Source organism: Scheffersomyces spartinae (genome assembly GCF_019049425.1).
Source record: "Scheffersomyces spartinae strain ARV_011 chromosome Unknown scaffold_15, whole genome shotgun sequence".
NCBI classification, from domain to species: Eukaryota; Fungi; Ascomycota; class Pichiomycetes; order Serinales; family Debaryomycetaceae; genus Lizanozyma; species Lizanozyma spartinae.
The window spans coordinates 349,007-361,726 of NW_025065062.1; the positions used below are offsets into that span (position 1 = coordinate 349,007).

General features: G+C 37.6%; 6 protein-coding genes across 6 annotated transcripts; 4 read left to right on the forward strand and 2 right to left on the reverse strand.

The window, feature by feature from the left end:
* Positions 1–10: 10 nt before the first annotated feature.
* On the reverse strand, positions 11–1,348 carry KQ657_001397 (uncharacterized protein; the record flags this gene model as incomplete). Its single annotated transcript, XM_043192195.1, has 2 exons — positions 11–1,220; positions 1,302–1,348. 2 exons carry the CDS (start codon positions 1,346–1,348, stop codon positions 11–13), a joined length of 1,257 nt encoding a protein of 418 aa, XP_043048490.1.
* Positions 1,349–2,581: 1,233 nt separating this feature from the next.
* Positions 2,582–4,189, forward strand: EDC3 (Edc3p; the record flags this gene model as incomplete). Its single annotated transcript, XM_043192196.1, has 1 exon — positions 2,582–4,189. One exon carries the CDS (start codon positions 2,582–2,584, stop codon positions 4,187–4,189), a length of 1,608 nt encoding a protein of 535 aa, XP_043048491.1.
* Positions 4,190–4,398: 209 nt separating this feature from the next.
* On the forward strand, positions 4,399–8,193 carry KQ657_001399 (nucleocytoplasmic transporter; the record flags this gene model as incomplete). The annotated part of the gene is made up of 1 exon (XM_043192197.1): positions 4,399–8,193. One exon carries the CDS (start codon positions 4,399–4,401, stop codon positions 8,191–8,193), a length of 3,795 nt encoding a protein of 1,264 aa, XP_043048492.1.
* Positions 8,194–8,382: 189 nt separating this feature from the next.
* On the forward strand, positions 8,383–9,375 carry NBP35 (Mrp/NBP35 family ATP-binding protein; the record flags this gene model as incomplete). Its single annotated transcript, XM_043192198.1, has 1 exon — positions 8,383–9,375. The coding sequence occupies one exon, from the start codon at positions 8,383–8,385 to the stop codon at positions 9,373–9,375; it is 993 nt and encodes a 330-aa protein (XP_043048493.1).
* Positions 9,376–9,603: 228 nt separating this feature from the next.
* Positions 9,604–10,866, forward strand: KQ657_001401 (uncharacterized protein; the record flags this gene model as incomplete). The annotated part of the gene is made up of 1 exon (XM_043192199.1): positions 9,604–10,866. The coding sequence occupies one exon, from the start codon at positions 9,604–9,606 to the stop codon at positions 10,864–10,866; it is 1,263 nt and encodes a 420-aa protein (XP_043048494.1).
* Positions 10,867–10,968: 102 nt separating this feature from the next.
* On the reverse strand, positions 10,969–12,642 carry VAC8 (protein anchor; the record flags this gene model as incomplete). The annotated part of the gene is made up of 1 exon (XM_043192200.1): positions 10,969–12,642. The coding sequence occupies one exon, from the start codon at positions 12,640–12,642 to the stop codon at positions 10,969–10,971; it is 1,674 nt and encodes a 557-aa protein (XP_043048495.1).
* Positions 12,643–12,720: the final 78 nt, after the last annotated feature.

Here is a 12,720-nt window from a genome sequence, read left to right on the forward strand (position 1 = left end):
TATACTGGTGCTAAATTAATTCAACATAGTTGGCAGGGAACATTCCTTGTACACCGTTGTTACGACCAACCCACCAATCATCGCTTGTTCCGGTCTTTTGGATAATATCAATGACGTCTCCCTTCTTGAATGGTAAATCTCCATCACGTTCACCTTTGAATGTATACAATGCAATTGCCTGGTTAGCATTGGTCTTTATACTATTACCAAAATTGGGTTTCAGTGACGTTGGAGGTCTGGATGGAGGAGCAGAAGTATTCAGTGAACTATTAGTACCTCCTCCATGTCTTGGGGAACGGTCATATATATCGTCTTCCCATGTGGATTGTCTTGATCCTCCTCCATTTATACTTGAATATCGAGGTGGAGCATTACTATTGTTTTGGCGACCACTATTGGATCTACGACGACGTCCACCAGTACCATAATCATCATCATCATCGTCGTCACTAAAATCATCATAAGTATCATATCTAGCATTACTTCCTCTTCTGTCTCTTCCTCTTCCACCTCGTCTTGAAGAGCGACTACCAGCACTAGTATCATCTGAAAATGTCGTCGGAATATCATCATAGTAATCATCATCATCATAGTCTTCATTGTAAGGAACAGAATTATTGAACACTTTGCTTTCTAAAACTCTCATCAATGGCTCACATCCTGGGGGGATTTCAACTTGTCCCAGTAAAACTTGTCTGGCCTTACAATTGTTACCATAAAACTTGCGGTTCGCCTCTCTTCTTTCCACGATGGCTGAGCCTTCAAGAGAAACCCCAGCAAATAACCCTTTAGTTTTGGAGTAAGAGAAAACAGCAGAAACGGATTTAAATGAGGCTGTACCGGCTGCTTCAGCATTTCTACCTAACGGTCCAGCAGCAATAGATACATTTGTACCTAAGGTGACGGAACCTAGTTGAGCAAAAGTATCAACGGCTGCTTGCGTATTCAAGATAAAGATAAAATCCGTCAACTCAGCACCAATTTGTCCACCAACACCTGCTCCAGCAGTAGCAATGGCTGAAGGAGCAGACCAACTACCATCCGGTAAACGAGCAACAATCACACCGGACCCAGCTCTACCGGAGAAAAGAAAACCAGCTTTTAAAACCGTCAAGATGGCTAAACCCTTTGCCTTCTTAAGTACATGTGGAGGAATGACCTTATCTGCCCCAGCAATTTGGTTAGGCTTTATAAACGACGCAAGGATCTTAGCAGCCTTTCTACAACAGGAAAGTTAGTTTATCACTTCATCACTTCATTACTTAATCACTCAATCACATTGTAACACAATATATACATACCTTGATTCACTATTCAAGTTTCTCGGAATAGGATTATTGATACCCATAGTTAACAAAAGTTATCGGAACAACTGGGACGGGGCTGGAACTGCAAACAGAAAAAAAGCCTGGACGAATCAATGAATTAATTCGATGGTCTACGTTTGTCAGTGTTCTTGATGGTGACCACAATTGATAAGAATACTACAAACCGTCGGAAATAAATAATGATCAGTTTAATCTATTCCCCCGTTCAACGTTGGATCTCCGGCTTTGGAACCGTACCGACCGGTTTTCTTCCAATACATCTGGTAGCGCGGATTTCCCTACATACAGGACGGCACTACAGAAATCATACTATTGTTAATATAATCTTGGAAAGGTTCCTGGTTATATCCGTCAGTTCGGTAGATAATAATACGTTTGTGTAGCATAGCCTGCACTAGTGTCTTCGAATCTGGGCTATGGGGGACCGCACATGATCAAGGGTTGGAGGTAGTTAGATGTCGGAACTCCCACATCTGATAAGTGTATGCTACTAGTGATTTTGTCTAAGCATAAAATTACAATCACCATTGTGTACTGATGTATACGCTTGCACTGCGTAAATATGAGTCTGAGAATTTTTCAAAAACATATAAAAGGCAGGTCATTTCGCAAAGTTTTCAGCAGAGAGTAATTTTGCTCTTCAGATAGTTTCTCCGAAAATAGATAGAGCTTCTTACCAGTTTCACTATTGGTATGGAGTGTGGACAGCGGAGAAAGATTGAGGATCGGTTGTGACCACTTTATTATGTCTTGGTACGAAGTAATTTGAGTGAAGAGACTAACAGAGGTCAATCTAACATTTGTAGTGTAGTAATGAAGTAATGGATAATGCAGTGATTAATATTGTTGTCTTGGACCGTGTGACTAAGTTATTGTCATGTAAAAGGTGAAATGAACATGCACATAAGGTATTGCTGGAACTCTTATTTGAGATGGCGTTCTTTGGGTTCATTTCGTCTTACTTTCAGCTAAAGGGTCAGTGCGAACTGACCCACTCTCATTTGAATTCAGTCTTCTTCGTCTAGTTGGAACAACCGTTAGAGCATTAACGGAATACAAAGGCATTTCAATATAATCCTTTGCTTTCATTTGGATATAACATAACTTGACTGTCTGGTTGCAAAAGGAGTTCTCTATATTCCTTTGCCATACGTGTCCCTACCGATATCTTGCTTGAACTCTTCAAATTTAGTTTGTTCATGAAGAACCAACACAGTATACAACCACTTTACTTTACTACTAGCAGGTATACCATGACGGAGTTTTTGAACTATAAAGTGGATCTCTTTCTCAAGGATGGCACAAAGTCTACTGGAGTCATCAGCTACATTGATAAGACCAATGTGACTCTACTGAACGTCTATCATTCAATCAATCCTAATGTTAGTGTACCATCGATGAATGTACCCAGTACCAGGATAGCTGATGTTAAAGTTGTTCAATTGCCAGTTAACTTACAGAAGAAGAACGGTAAACCTGTCACTAATAATAGATACTCTGAGTCTGAACTGTTGTCTAAATCACAATCCACTCGTTCTCGGAATACAAGTAGAGCAGGCACTCCAAAACTTCGACTGGCAAAACTTACTCACCACCACAAGGCAGATGATCCAGATTGGGATTGTGAAAGTGATGTGAATGATATTAAAACCGGCTCTGAGTTTGACTTTGCTGCTAACTTGGCAATGTTTGATAAGAAGACGGTGTTTGCTGATTTCCAACGTAAAGATAACGTTAGTCTTCATGATCGTCTTGTAGGTCACAACAAAGTTGAAAATGTAAAAAAAATCAATTATGACAATAAGGAGATGGTTTTAGAAAAGAATGTTGAAGATAATTGGGATAAAATCGGTGAAGCCTCATTGAACAGTTCAAATAATGGTAATTATGTACCTAGAAGAGATGCTCCCAGTACTCCAGGAGGCATTCTTTCACCTCAATTTGGTCCTAATGCCAATAAGAGCTCAGTTTCTGGTGCTAGTGGGATTCTTTCTTCTGCATCATTTTCCTTTATATCAAATGAATCAAAAGAAAGCGTGCAATTGGCTTCTCCGGTCCAACTTTTAGAAGTGGAAAGACTTTCGGTTGAATCATTTGGGATTGATACTACAATTATGGCTGAAGTCTGTGCCGTTAATTTATCTCAGTTGATATTGAACAGAATATTGGGAGGTTCCACAAGATTATCTAATAAAAAGAATCATAATCTACCTCCCTTGGTCTTATTACTTGTGGGGTCCGGTAGATGTGCTATTAGAGCATTTGCTACCGGTCGTCATTTAGCAAATCATGGTATAAGAGTTCTTGCGTTTGCAATTAGAGATGATGAAGATGATGTTGAATTTTCACGTCAAAAGCATTTATTTATGGAAGCTGGAGGGAAATTACTTGTTTCTAAAGTGGTGGAGATGCTTGATATCATTAACTTACAATTAGAGTCACCTGTGGAATTAATTCTTGATGCCTTACAAGGTTATGATACTCATTTGGATGATATATTTTATCAAGATGATGATATGGCTACTTTAACCAAGTTATTTGAATGGTGTAATGAACCGCAACAAGCAGCTAAAATAATGTCACTTGATGTTCCCTCTGGATTAGATGGTGGCTCAGGTACAATCATTGACCCTTCATTAACAACTCTCAAATGTAAATGGTGTGTTTCCATGGGTATACCCATTTCGGGATTGATACATGCATACAAGAATGGACATCTAGAAAAGGGAGAAGTGACACATTATTTGTTGGATGTTGGGGTCCCCAATAAGGTATATTCCAGTAAGCCAAACTTACGTAAGTTCGATAAGTGTTGGTACAGTGCCACTGGTTGTGTCAAGCTCGACGTTGCCATCAATTAAACTCATTTTGTATTATATTATATCATATCGATTCATATTATTCAACTGTAGTCTATATATAGTGGTCTATGGTAATACATAATAGTCCTTATATGGCAGTGACCAATTGAAGTGCGGGTAACCCCCTGGTTACTTTTCTCACTGAAAATTAATTCATCTGATCTAAACAAACCATAGTATTCTCCTTTATCATCAACGCTACCTGCAATATGAGTTCATGGGGTGCTGCAGGTGGGTTTGGCGCCACTCAAGGATCAAACCTCTTTGGCAATTCTGCCACATCGAATGCCGGCCAACCAGGAGGCTTGTTTGGCTCAGCTACAACAGGAGCAACATCAGCGAACCCAGCAACTGGGCTCTTTGGTAATAGCAGTACAAAACAGACTACTCAACTGCTGTTGTTTGGTGGAGGTGGTGGATTATTTAACACACCAGGTACTAGTGGTATTGGTACCGGCACTGGCACTAGTGCGGCTGCAACTTCGGGGTCATTTGGAGTCAACACCTCTAAACCGGGATTGTTTTCGAATACGGGACTAGGTGGCGGAAATGTTGGTGGTGGTGTCAATAACACAAATGCCAACCTTACATCCACTACAAATGCCAATCCTTACCAGCAGTCGTTGGTCAATGTACAGAATGAACAACCTTTGACGTCAATGCCTCCTTCTATTACTGGTCAATTGTTCCATAAGGAGACTCCAAATGAAAATAGAGGGTACTCATATTTGCAAGTTTCCAAGCAACAGGAATCCAAGAAATCAGGTTTATTGAGTAGATTGGCTCAAGCTTTCAAACACATTCGAAACCCCGGAACCACTACCATAAGAGGCTTATTCACTCAAAATAACATCTCGGTATTGCAAAAGAAAGAACTTCCTTCAAACAGTAGTGGTGTTTCTAGATTTGTTCCTAGCAAAGTTACTAAACAACAAACTAAATCAAAGTTGACGTCACTTGAGGGTAAGGACTTAAGTAACATCAAAAGGCTTATAATAAAGTCCGAGCCTTTGAAATATCATCAAATCGATGCCAATGAAGTATTTTCAAAGAGAAGAGCTAACATATCTATAAAGCCAGTTACTACTAATGGCGATGCTACAGATGATGATGATGAATTGGATGAGGCTGCTGATACTGCATATCCTAGTGGTTCTAAGGTTCTGTATACGGTTAGCAAAGACCGTGTTGAAGATGAATCCAAAATCAGAGTCATTCTGAAACAATCCCAACCTGATCAGAAACAGATACCCAATAGTGACAAGCCGGAGTTAAACAACGGATATTGGACATTACCTTCAATCAGTCAGCTTATAGAATTAACGGAAGAAGAGCTTCTGAACATTAAGAATTTCATCATTGGAAGAAAAGGCTTTGGTCAAGTTGCCTATGATCATCCTGTAGACTTATCAGGGTTTATGGAAATTGCCAGAGAAGAGGGTATTCCATTAGAAAAGGTTTTATTCGAAAGAATCTTTGTTTTTGATAAGAAAGTCGTTCTTGTCTATCCTGATGAAGATAATGATGATAAACCAGCTGTGGGCAATGGTGTCAATATTCCAGCCACAATTACTATTGAGAATGTCACTCCAAAAGACCACCAACCGTTATCTGAATTTGTTGATAAGTTAAAGAATATGGTTGGAACAGAATTTGTTACTTATGATCCTCTAGCTAAAAGATGGATATTTAAAGTCTTACACTTTAGTGTATGGGGTCTTATTGACGAAGATGAGTTGAATCCTCAAATGTATGAAAAGTTGATCAGCATAAAAAGAAAGCAGGATAATACAGAAGATCAATCATTCATACAATACCAAAATGCATACCAAGCTGAAATAATTGAGCAAGAATTGAAAAAGCAACGGTTGAATCGTGATACCCATGGCCTTCCAGGTGCATGGGGTTATAATGCAACACAAGACACTCCTTTGAATGTACAAAGAAATGAAGAAATTTTTGAAGAGATTAGGAATGAAATTGAAACTTATAGGGAAAACCAAGTTACCCAAGACCTTTCAAAAGTTGATTTTGAGGATAAAGATAAAGATAAAGTGGTACCGGAATATTCGTCTTCAAGCTCGACAGCGGAAGTTGAAGAAGAAGAAGAAGAGCTTAGTTCTTCTGATCCTGCTTTGAAAGTTGCTTATTTTCGAGACTTCTTTAACAACCTACCTCCGGGAACAGATTTGAATGAAATTGTTCAAGAGCGAGTTTATGAACCAGATATTACTAACGATGAAGCCTTTGATATCATTCAACGCAAACCTGATATCCCCACTGCTGATGATTGGCTACTACAACTTGAATTGACCAATAATATCGACTCTCCTTTGAATCCACAATTATTAGATGTTTTAGCAACCAAACCTTCTCAAGCTTTCAATTTAGCCAATGTTGATGATATTCTTTTCGGGGACTTTAATAAGGCTGCAGTTCTGTATTCCACACCAATACCTGAAGGAGGACCTGGGAAAGTTATGGATGCTATTGAGCTGACCCCAATTCAACTAACCATGGAACCTAAACTAGTGGATGTATTTTTATCCAAGATTACTATTAAAGCTCAAGACAACAAGTATCCTCAGATTGCTTCTTATAAAGAGCTAAATTTTGCTGATTTCCAACAATGCCTTGAATGTAAACTGAACGAAACAGCTCTTCTTTTAAAGTTGGCTTCTGTGTTATTTGATGTTAAGATTGGGTCTGAATTCGAAATCATTAAGTATCAAAGAGAAGCATTTGTATCGTGGTTGGCTGAGTACAACAAGCCTCTTTTAGCTCAAGCTATAAAGGACCATTCTAAGGACAAATTACAGATTGTACTTGACTATCTTTATTATGGAGATCTTAAGCTGGCTGTGGAGGCTGCTTGGGAGACAAGCAATGCATATTTATCACCTGTTTTGGTACTTTTGGACTCCAATGATCAAGCTGCTATAGCTATTGCTCAAAACCAACTTGAAAGCTGGAGGAATAATAATGAATTGGAGAATATACCGGCACCAGTTGTCAAAGTTTATCAAATCTTAGCACGTGAGATCCAATTACTCTCCAAGGAGTTGCCCTGGAATATGGTCTTTTCATTGAAGCTTTTGTATGATGATCCTACTAAAACTCTCAATGAACTTATCCAAGTCACTCTTAAAGAACAAACATATCTTGATTCTGCGGTGATTGCATTGCTACAGTTATACAATATATGGTGTTCCAAGAATCTGGAAGAAGCATTACTCTTTGTTAAAGAGTGTTCACAACTTTCCATAAGTTTGAAATGGGTCATTCAAGAGGTGTTATTGGCTGGTAAAACTGATGACATTGGTGTTGAATTTGGAAACTATTTATTGGACCATGGGTTATGGTTCCAATCATTAGTGGCATTTCTTTGTCTGAATGATGGTGAACTCTCAACCAAGAATGTTAGAAAAGTCGTCCTACTGAATATTCAAAGGATTGATGAGCAAACTCAAATAGAACTAACTGAAAAGTTGCACATTCCAAAGGAATTAATAGCAGAAGCAAGAGCACTTGAATATGAGAAGTCACGTGACTATTGGGTATCAACGGAAGCATTTATGAATGCTAAACTTTGGAGTGAAGCTCATAGAATCATAGCTTCAAAATTGGGACCAGAAGTTGTTATTTCTAATAATGAAACCTCCAGAAGAGCTTTAATTGATCTCATGAATAAATTCCCTTCTAATGGTTCCATTATTCCTACTTGGAATGTTGGTGCTGGAATTTATGAAAGCTATTGTGAATTAATAGCCAATAATGAAGATCTGGAGTCCCTAACATCACTTTTGAAGAACATTCCATATGTTGCAACTGATGAAGAAGGAAAGGAATTTAATGAAAAGGTTGCTCTTAAATTGGTATCTAAATTTGTGGGAGACATTGCTATTGCTCATTCAAATGATCTTGAACAACTTAAAAATCTGTTGAATAAATTGTATCTTGGAGAGCCAGAGAAGCAATATTTTAACCATAGAATAACTGTATAGTGTGCATATTTTAGTAATAATTATAGTTACTAATTTAAAATACGTTATAAGCTTCTGCATGCATATTAGGTATTTCGATCTGCGCTACCGTGCTCCGTTTTAGGAAGTTTGATGCGAGATTATTAATGACATCAAAAAGAAACATCATTTTCTGGTGCTTCATCTTCTTACTATTTACTTCTTTAATATATGTCACCCTCTAAAGAGCCAACAGTGAGCGAGCTTCCAGCTCCTGAGCCGGAGCACTGTCCTGGACCGGAGTCAGAAAAAGCCGGTCAAGATGAAGCCTGTGTTGGATGTGCCAACAAAGAGATATGTGAATCATTGCCTAAAGGACCAGATCCAGATCTACCAGAAATCAACAAGAGGTTAAATATGATAGATCATAAAATCCTTGTACTCAGCGGCAAAGGAGGAGTGGGAAAATCCACTTTCACATCTATGCTTTCATGGGCACTTGCAGCAGATGATCAATTAGAAGTTGGGGCTATGGATTTAGATATATGTGGACCGTCATTACCTCGAATGTTGGGAGCAGAAGGTGAATCTATCCATCAATCCAATTCTGGTTGGACCCCTGTTTATGTAGCTGACAACTTGGGACTAATGAGCATTCTGTTTATGTTACCTGATCCGGACTCTGCTATTATATGGCGAGGGAGTAAGAAGAATGGACTCATTAAGCAGTTTTTAAAGGATGTTGATTGGGGTGATCGCTTAGACTATTTGGTAGTGGATACACCTCCAGGTACCTCGGATGAACATCTTTCTGTGACCACGTATATGAAAGAAGTAGGTATTGATGGAGCCTTGATTGTTACAACACCTCAAGAAGTGGCCCTATTAGATGTTAGAAAGGAAATTGACTTTTGTCGGAAGGCAGGCATCAAAATCCTTGGATTGGTGGAAAATATGTCTGGATTTGTATGTCCGAATTGTCAAGGAGAATCTCAAATCTTTAAGCCCACAACTGGTGGGGGGGAAAGTTTATGTACGGAATTGGGTATTGAATTCTTGGGGCTGGTACCTTTAGATCCTCGTATAGGTAAATGCTGTGATTCGGGCCAATGTTTCTTTGATGATTATGGCGATTCTCCAGCTGCTGAAGCCATTTTGGATGTGGTTGATAAGTTGAGAGATCAAGTTGAATTATCATTGGGAGATTTGTCATTAAAGGGATAAGGTTATTATAGAGTTTATATAGTACTGCATATAGTGTATATACAGACATGGATTATACATCTTATATGACATATCATATTAGTAGCTGTCATATTATTACCTGTCATAATATACATAACAATACCTGTCACATTACTACCTGTCACATTAATACCTATCAAACTACCTATCATCTTACCTGTCATTTAGTATCACATTACATATAATACCTATAACATTGTTTCTAATATGTCTGATAACTTATCATACCTCTTGTCAGTCCCTGGTTTCCGACAGTCAAGATTATCGTCACTTTATTCGAGTTTCACCAAGCTAAAGGATATAAATCCTGAAGGATACCAAGCTAATTTAACTGCGTGGACTCATTTGATACCTCATCTTATAAAAGATAAACGATTGAATGTGACTGGTCACTCCCTGATGTTATTGGATTGGACTTCAGTCGTAAGTTCAGTGACCCTCCCTGATTTGGGACCACCAAAGGAATTGTTATTGGTGTTTAAAACCTTAGTTCAAGATGAAGCCATTGTACCCTTGAGTTGGTTTAAATTGAAAGGGTTACAACGTGATCCTTGGTATACCAAATTAACTCTGTGGTTTACACAACCCACGATTCAATGGGAGAAAGAGCCATTTGTCAGTGTCAATGAATTGAAGATCAAATCACAGAATGCTTATCATGAACATGTACGGCGTGGAGACAAGATTCTATATAGCAAGCATGAATTGTTGGCATTATTGAAAGATTATGACGTATCAGATATGGATCTACATTTGTTACTAGTGCATTGGTCTAAAGATTTGGGCTATTGTGTTGTTGAAGGAGATTACATTAAGTTTGGTGATGGTCCAATAACTGAATGGGAGAAATCAGTTATTGATTTAGACCGACAGCACTTGATATTGCAGCTGCAAATTTCAGATGTTGAAGCCAAAATTAAAGGAATTGATTTTGATATTAAACTGATTGTTATTGACTATAAGAAGGATGAAATCGTCAAGCTTAAAGTAACCAATCTTTTGCATTTGAAACATTTATTAAGGAAATCACTAAGTAAATATTTGGAGACTTCCAAGCTGATCCAAAACTTGCAAACTACTTTAAAAGAAGCGTCTACAAATTTGGATTTGGTATCCATATTAGAAACTTCAAACAAAGCATTGAAAAGCTTAAATAGTCATGTGGATTTAAAGAGATTGGCGGATTTAAAGGATGATGTGGAGGAAAATATCGATAGGTCCAATCAAATTTCAGAAATCATGATGAATATGACAGAACCAAATGATGATCAAGAAATTGAAGATGAGCTACAGAATTTAGTCGATGAACAAGAAGCCATCGAGAAGAAGAAACAAGATGAAGCAATTGAAAGACTTGGAAAGTTGACTTTAAATGGCGTTGGAGATGTTAACGACATTAATGAAACTAACGAGGATAAAGACGACATTGTCACTACTAACAACTCTACTCAATTACTAACAGAATTATAGATAAAAGGAGTTATTTATTTAAATATGATTTCAAAAGGATTAATTGATGGAAATAAGAAAGAATAAAACTTTATGGTACAATAATTATCAACGGAATCGGATCTAACCCAAAATTTGCAAGATTTGTTCTGTCAAGTTAAACAATTCAACTTTTGGATCTTCATATTGATCATCTCTTGTTTGGGTAGCAGATTGATTCATGGTATTTTGTTCACTCAATTCTTTTATCCCTGAAAGAATTTCTTCATTATCTTTAATTAATGCGTTGATTTCGTTATTATTTGATTCTAATAATTGCAAAATAGTCCACAAAGCAATATGTTCAAAGGTTGCTGATCCACTTTGTAAGAATCGTTTCAAAAATCCAAATATTCCATCTTGTGGTTCATTCCAGTTTTCCAATATATAGTGTTTATGTTCATTTGAAACTCTTGAACATAAGTTTGCTAAAGCAGCAGCTGAATTGCCACAAACTTCTCCATTATCTGTGAAAGTTAAAGGAATTAAGACATCAATTATATGACTTTCATATAATTTGGGTTTTAAATCATCTGCAAGTGCCAAAATTGCAAAGCATGCAGATATTTCCAGTTGAACTGAAAGTGGAGCACTTAAGACCAATTCTTTACATTTTTCAACGGCTCCAGCAGCCATTAAAGCTGTTCTATTCTTTTCTGAAGAAGCAGCCAAATTTCTTAAGGTGGAAACTGCATGACATTGGATTTCTTCCAGATCTTTATAATCTAATAAATCCACTAAAGGTTTTAAGAATCCTGCTTCTATGATCAATGCTTCATTTAATGGATGAATGGAAATATTTCTGATACAAGCCACTGCTGCCAATACCAAAGGTTGATGATTACATGTTAATAATTGAACCAAATGAGGTAATCCACCAGCTCTTACGATTTCAACTTGATAACCTGAATCCAGAGCCAAATTTCTTAAAGCTAATGTGGCTTGACATTGAACTCTTGGGGATGGAGAATTCATTAATGAAACCAATTGACTAACCAATTTGGGTTCAGTTGATGCCAATTTCTTTCTATTGGTATCATCAACAGCAATATTTGATAGTGCTGTGGTACAATAATATTGGACATCAGTATCTGTAGCTGATAATAAGGATACCAAAACAGGTACAGCACCAGCATTAACCAATTCTTGTCTATTTTCAAATGAATGAGTCATATTTAAAAGTGCACCAGTGGCATTTCTTTGAACTCTTATATCTTTTGATTTGGCTAATTTGGTTAATGGGATTAAAGCTCCTGATTTGGCAATTTTTGACTTGTTGTCGTCTTGTGTTGCCAAATTGGTAATACATCCAACTGCATTACATTGGACTTCAATATTTGTCAGCATCATTTGTTTGATTAGCGGTTCTAAACCTCCCATTTCAACTATAAGAACCTTATTTTCATTATTAACTGCCAAATTTCCTAATGCTCCACAAGCATTACGTTGAACTTCAAAATCGGTCAGTTGAAGCAAGATCAAAATAGGTTCTAGAACATCTCTATTGACTTCTCGGACATCTTTCTCCGTTATCTCTGCAAAGGCAAGAGCTGCACTTCTTTGTAAATCAATATTATCAGAATACACCAAAGTCAGTAAAGCCTTCAAGGGTCCATTGGAAAAGAAATCAACATCACTTCTATTCTCCAAATATTGTAATAAAGCAGAGATGGCTTCTCGTTCATTCTCTGCAAGCAATAAGGGAGCAAATTTGCCGTCCTTGTTTCGGGATCCCCAACAACTACAACAAACACCCATGATACTCTTAAGTTATCTTGCTGCTGATATGACTGGTCAGATTTGTTGACTAATGTGACTGGTCAATTATGACTGGTC